The 6,305-nt window shown below is 38.4% G+C and overlaps 1 protein-coding gene across 1 annotated transcript; it reads left to right on the top strand.

Moving 5' to 3' along the window:
• The first annotated feature begins 214 nt into the window (after positions 1-214).
• On the top strand, positions 215-6,070 carry LOC146548762 (uncharacterized). The gene is made up of 4 exons (XM_085262377.1): positions 215-251; positions 2,027-2,130; positions 2,988-3,222; positions 3,424-6,070. Exons 2-4 carry the CDS (start codon positions 2,088-2,090, stop codon positions 5,012-5,014), a joined length of 1,869 nt encoding a protein of 622 aa, XP_085118503.1. The 5' UTR covers positions 215-251; positions 2,027-2,087; the 3' UTR covers positions 5,015-6,070.
• The last annotated feature ends 235 nt before the right edge of the window (positions 6,071-6,305 follow it).

Raw genomic sequence — 6,305 nt, 5'->3', positions numbered from 1 at the left:
AGTGTAACTTTGTGGGAGTCTTTATTTGTGTGGAGTTCATTTGTTCAGTTGGAGGAGTAGAACAAGAAAAACTGGAAAAATTTACATACTGACAGGAGGGAGGAGTTCTTGTGGTTAGAATTTCAATGAAATCATTTGAATGTAGAGCATTAGTCCCTCCTCTGATGTAGTATAAGAGATCCTAACTTTCAATGCTCCTTGTTTTTTCCACCTTTTCAGAATCAGAGAAATTCCTGAAAGAATCACGGGAGGTAAGATAACATCAAATGACGGGAACACGCAAGCTAGACTTAGCTATAAATGAATGACTTGATGAACCTGATTGCTACTTACTGGGAATGGCTATAACTCAGGGGATAGCAGGTTATTTACTAATTGGGTGGTTAGTGGTTCATTCCCTGGCTGGCCCAAGTTATTCTCCACCCTACATTTCACCAGGGTGTAAATGTTAGACAGAATTCACTGAAGCATAGGAAAAAGTGCTCGTATCAATGGTTGAATGAGGTGTATTGTGTAAAGCGCTCGGACTACTCTAGTAGCAAAGGGTTATTTAAGAACAAGTCTAAATAAATCACCAAATTAAATATTTCACTAATTACGTTTTATTTACTTTAACCTTCCTCTCGTGTTAGCTTTCTGTTATCATCTCTTATGTTAGCGGGTCGGTTTTGACCCGTGAATTAAATCAGCTATAAAATATACTAAAAACAATAAGTTATCATCCAATTTGTTTCTCATCTCTTGGTTACCTTGTTAGGCTTCCTTATCCATGAAAATGTTGGTTTTAATACTTTTGGCGTGGGCCTCTGGGTCTTTTTTTGTCACTATACCCCTCGATTTCAATTAAAAAAAATTGTAAAATTAACCTCAAGAGAATCATATTAATAAATAAAAGGTTTCTGTGTTACCTGAGTATTACTGAGGGGTATAGGACACATCTCTTAAATAAATCTGTTTTATTGTGGATGATAGTCCACATTGTCTTCCTCCTTAGAAACCTGCCCATCTGAATCGCTATGCTGCTCTGTGTCCTCTCCTTCATTTTCACCAAAAATATGATCCTGAACTTAGCTCACTGTGAATCTTCTTCTCATTTTTTGTATGCTGCAAATTGTAAATGTGCACTCTGGAAGTCAAATGGCCACTCAAATAGTGAATTCACCTCACATGCCCGTGTTTATTTTGTTCTGTTTTTGTGCAGGTATAATGCAAAAAACATGCAAAATAAGAATCCCCTAAAGCTCATATGATTAGGAGAGGCGCTTGCTGTAAGTGTTTTAGCTGACAGTGCACTTATGATTTCAGTTTTGGCTTTAATTATTGCTTTATACTCATAATATTATACCTGGGTCGAAGCCGACCCTAACAACACAAAGGTCATAATTTCAACTAGGGCATTTTATAATTTTGTGAAAATATTTTTTTTGGTATTATTTTGTAGAAATAGAGGTTCCTGACAAAGTCAAAAAGCCTTGAAACAATAAACAAATGTATGTGATTTTTTTATGCATTTGAAATTTAAAATGGGTCGGTGCCGACCCTAACATGAGAGGAGGGTTAAAAACTGAAATTAGATTTTACCCTTTATATAAAAAAGTTATTATCATTTATTAAATGTTTAAAGTAAGTCCTTACTTTGGTTCTTTGTCACACCACTGCAGTCTGAATGCAGACATTTAAAAGAAGCTAACAAAGTCAAAATGGTTAAAGTTAAAAGCAAGTGAAAAACCAGCCATGTTGTGCTTGAAAATAACTGCAGAAAATGGCCACCTCATTACTTGAGGCCACCTTTGAAAAATGATGACAAAGTCTGGAATATACGGAATTAAAAAGATAGAAATGATTGAGAGGTGGCTCTAGATTTTTGCACAGTGTTGCAATTTTGAATAACTGTACATCAGTGAATACCCTTACAATCACAAGCTGCAAGTGTGTGTTTATGTTACTATTTTTAAAATGCAAGTTTGTCATATTTGTCACTTATCATATCTGTTACTTATGGTTAAATGCTTTTCTTACATTTCAGTTCCACAGACCAAAGTTTGCTGATACTTAAGAAGATACAAGACATCTGTTTCCACTACACAATGAGAATTTATTTGGTGCAAGCTTGGCGATACCTAATTAAGGGTAAAACAAAGTTAAACATAGTACTGGTCAAATATAAGATGTGATAACATTTTATAATACAGTTGGCAACACATCATAGCTTTACATCATCTGTCATGTGTTTCTGTTCAATTTAGGGTGCAATTATAAGTAATTCCAAATAAATATTTAATTAATTTGTACCTTTGATTTATTCTAAATTACAGAAAAAAAGTTATATTATGAAAAAGTGTGCTCCCTTCAAAAGCATACACAAACCAAGTTTTGCCTTCTCTTGTTTTACTTAAACAGAATTATTTGGATTATTATTAATATTATTATTTGGAGGTAAAGTTAAGGTACTTTAACTGCTAATAAATAGGGCAGTGAAGGTGATAACTGTCACGGTCCAGTGTCGGTAACAGAGTTGTTTTTTTTAGTTTGGTTTTTGTGTTCCCTCTGTTTACTGTCTGTACCATGTCTCCATACATTTCCGGTTTTATTGTGAAGGTCCATGTCTCATGTGAGTGTATTCTGTTTCACTTCCTTGTCTCGTCTTTCCCAATCAGTCCCAGCTGTGTTGCCACCTGTTCCTCGTTCCCTCTTGTGACTGCCTGCGTATTTATAGTGTGTATCATCTGCTCATCGCTGGTTTGTCTGTGCATTTTCCTGTGTGGGTTCCCCGAGTCTCCCTGCAGCTCCCTTTCAAATCTATTGTATTTAGTTGTCTCCAGTTTAGGTATCCTCAGGTTCTGTTTCATGCCCACTGCGTGTCTGTTTATTTCACCTCCCCAATAAAACTCCCTTGCATCTGAAAGCAGCCTGCATTTTGGGTCCTTCGTTAAATTCCTCACTGTTTGCCCCACGAGCCGTGACAATAACTTTCTTATTTTTTGCAGACTGGAGACAGCTGGGATCAACTGGCCATTCCAGAAGAATGATTACCAGGCTGCTGAACGCTGCCTACCGAAGCCCTATGCAGCGTCTAAGAACTCGTCCACAAACTCTATCCGGTCCAGTGACTTTGTTGGGTTTGATGTGGCTCAGGGGTCGCTTCATTTCGTGGGTCCCTGTCACCAATGCAGATGATGGTACTGCCAATGGAGAGTCTTTTTTAGGCTGGTTGATATCATGGTGGGTAACACAAGTTTTCACAATTTTTTTTAAAAAGTAAGAAAACTATTGCTGTATTCTTTTTTTTTTTTTAAAACTGTCACCACAGAATTAAACACAATTCTTGTAACTTCTAAAACAAAATCGATTGCTCAAAAACAAGCAATTGTGGGAACATAATTCCAAATAATTACAGTGCAAATATTAACTTTTTCTTTTTAGCTTTTATGGAACTCCTTCCAAGTACCCAGATATCATCTCCAACAGGGATCTGAAATCTAAAGGACCTCCTGTTGTCTACCAACTGAGAACAAAGAAAGAGAAGTTTGGGAGTCTGACAAGAATGACTGTTGGGGACAAAAAAACAAACAAGCCAAATAAAACCATCTTACTTGTGGGTGAAACGGGAGCAGGAAAATCTACTTTGATCAACGCTCTAGTCAACTTCACCATGGGGGTTCAGTTTGAGGATGGAGTCTGGTTTCAGATTATAGATGAGGAGAAGAGAAGTCAGACAGAAAGTCAGACATCAGATGTGATCGTGTATGACATCTTTGGTTTTGAAGATAAATCTCTGCCCTACTCTCTGAGCTACTCTCTGACCATCATTGATACTCCTGGATTTGGAGACACCACAAGTACTAAAAGGGATGAAAGCATCAGTCAAAGACTATTAGACTTGTTTCAATCAGAGGATGGAGTTAACAAAATTCATGCAGTGGGTCTGGTGATGAAGGCAAGTGAGAATCGACTGAGTGACCGACAGAGGTACATCTTTGATTCAGTGGTGTCTTTGTTTGGAAAAGATCTGGAGAAAAGCATTGTTGCTCTCATCACACACTCAGATGGAGTAACACCTGAAAATGCTCTCGAAGCTCTCGAAATTGCAAAAATTAAATGTCCAAGAAATGGAAATAATGAGCCTGTTCACTTCCTGTTTAATAACCAACAGAGCAAAGAGAGAACAGAAAAAAATGAATCTTGTTTGGAGACAGCATGGAGAACAACAGAGAGAGGAATGGATGAGCTCGCAGCTTTTCTAGGAAAAACTGCACCTGAAAAGTTGTTGGTAACAACTAAAGTGTTATGTGAACGCATAAAACTGAACGCCTGTATAGAAAACTTGAAAGAGAGAATAAAGGAAGTTGAACTCAAGCAAACCGAAGCCGTACAGAGACAAGAAGTGTTAGAGAAACATAAAGAAGAGATGCAAAACAATGAAAAATTCTCTGTCGAAGTTTCGGAGATTTACAAAGAGAAAGAATATATAAAAACTGGGTGGTGGGGTGGGGTGCTTTTTAATGGTACCCTCTGCTGTACAAAATGTGAGGAGAACTGTCACTTGGATTGCACATGGGCCTGGTATCCTGGACACTGTTATGTCATGAGCGGAGGCTACTGCACTTCTTGCACCGGGAAGTGTCGTGTATCAGATCATGTGAAAGAAAATTGGAGATATGTGCAGAAAATAAGGAAAGTCTGGCAGACATCAGAAGACATGAAAAAGAAGTATGAAAAAAATAAGTCTGAAAGTCAAAAGCAGATGAGCCTTCTGGAACACCTTCAAGGGGAAATAAGCCAACTGGCAGCAAAGAAGTCACAGTTACTTGGTGAGAGCTACCAACGACTTGTCACACTGGAGGAGATGGCTCTGAAAGCTGATTCAGCATCCACTTTTGTCCACTTGGACTTCCTGATTGAGAAGATGAAGGAGGAACAAAACACAGAGAAGGTCCAGAAACTGGAGGAAATGAGAAAGAGAGTGGATGAAGGAACCAGAGTAGGGTCAAGGTATATGCAGGGAAAAAACTAGAGAAGTGGAAAAAGTGGGGTTAGAGGTAGGAATGGATGACTGAGCCTTTGTCCAGACAGAGACAGGAGAGGCGGAGTCCAACCCCCAAACGGGTTGCCCTGTTTGACCCCGGAAAAAGTTTTGTGAAAGGTTCTTCCTACTGTGTTCTACTCTGAGGTACTCATTTTCTTCCGATGAGCCGTGTTTTTGTTTTGTTTTGTTGTTTTGTTTTTTTTTGGGGGGGGGGGGTTGTAATTTTTTTTGTGTAGTTTTTTTGTCCCCTGTTGGGTTTGTTATTCTATGTAATAATAATGGGAATTAAATAAGGTATGTATTTTATAAGTTTCTTTGTTATGATTTTGCTGTGAAAAAAATAATTTAATAATAAAACAACAAAATAAATCAAATCAATTCAGTTTTATTTATAGACCACCAATCAGTTGCCCCAAGGCGCTTCATATTGTACGATATGTGAGTACAAGAAAATAGTTATTATAATATGATGTGTTAAATTTGTTTAGATCACAGGAATAAGGAAGGATTTGTCTACGTTTCAGTTTGGCTTAGCTGTAGGCCTGAGAGTGTGTAATTGTTTAGAGGGAAATGAATTTATTGACACTGGGGGTCTGCTGTCATAAAAAGAGACAGGAAGCTACAGTTGGGGGTTGCTGATGCTTGTACCTTTAATAAAAACTCATAATTGTTATAAACTGTAGGTTTGTAGGAGACTCTCCACATGCTTATCTGTAAATGTAAGACAACAAGAGGCCAATGGCCCAGTGGATGCAGAGTGGGGGTCTCAGTGTTTGTAATATGTTAACTATGTTTTGTATGTTGTCTAAAGGAATTTGGTGAAGCTTGGGTGAGGAGATTACTTTTATGACCGGCAGGAAGTCACGCACACAGAGACACACACACACACAGTGCTTTGACTGTTACACTCACACACCTACATGCACAGTCACTCACGTGCACTCACATAGGCACGCACAGGCACTCACCTGCTCGTGCATACACACACAAACACAGAGTTTGCAGCACACCATGGGGGTTTTATGATGGGGTCACTTCTATAAAGCTGACTGTAACAAACAAAGGAGTGGAAGATCTGCAGAGGGACACCAGCCTTACACGTCTCCCCTTCTGGAAGATGCATGCTTAAATTAAGATGAATAAAGGTTTTGTGAAAATGACTACTGAGTCCGGTGCCGTCTCTGGATGCCTCGAGGAATAAAAAAGAACCAGGGTGAAACTGATTTTGTAACAGATAGATCCTAAAATAATACATATAGAGAAAAGGGATTAGGGTTGT

Source organism: Mchenga conophoros, linkage group LG22, assembly GCF_057382185.1.
Source record: "Mchenga conophoros isolate Kocher_MC1m ecotype Shallow Benthic linkage group LG22, M_conophoros_male_GT1.1, whole genome shotgun sequence".
Taxonomy (NCBI): domain Eukaryota; kingdom Metazoa; phylum Chordata; class Actinopteri; order Cichliformes; family Cichlidae; genus Mchenga; species Mchenga conophoros.
Note: the sequence above shows the minus strand (reverse complement) of the source record. Positions and strands in the feature narration are given on the sequence as shown.

What these genes read in the sequence shown, in the direction of transcription:
- LOC146548762 (XM_085262377.1), top strand. Translation starts at nt 2,088, where the DNA reads ATGAGAATTTATTTGGTGCAAGCTTGGCGATACCTAATTAAGG. An exon ending in TTGGCGATACCTAATTAAGG is followed by an intron (nt 2,131 to 2,987) that starts GTAAAACAAAGT and finishes TATTTTTTGCAG; the next exon opens with ACTGGAGACAGCTGGGATCA. An exon ending in TTAGGCTGGTTGATATCATG is followed by an intron (nt 3,223 to 3,423) that starts GTGGGTAACACA and finishes TTTTCTTTTTAG; the next exon opens with CTTTTATGGAACTCCTTCCA.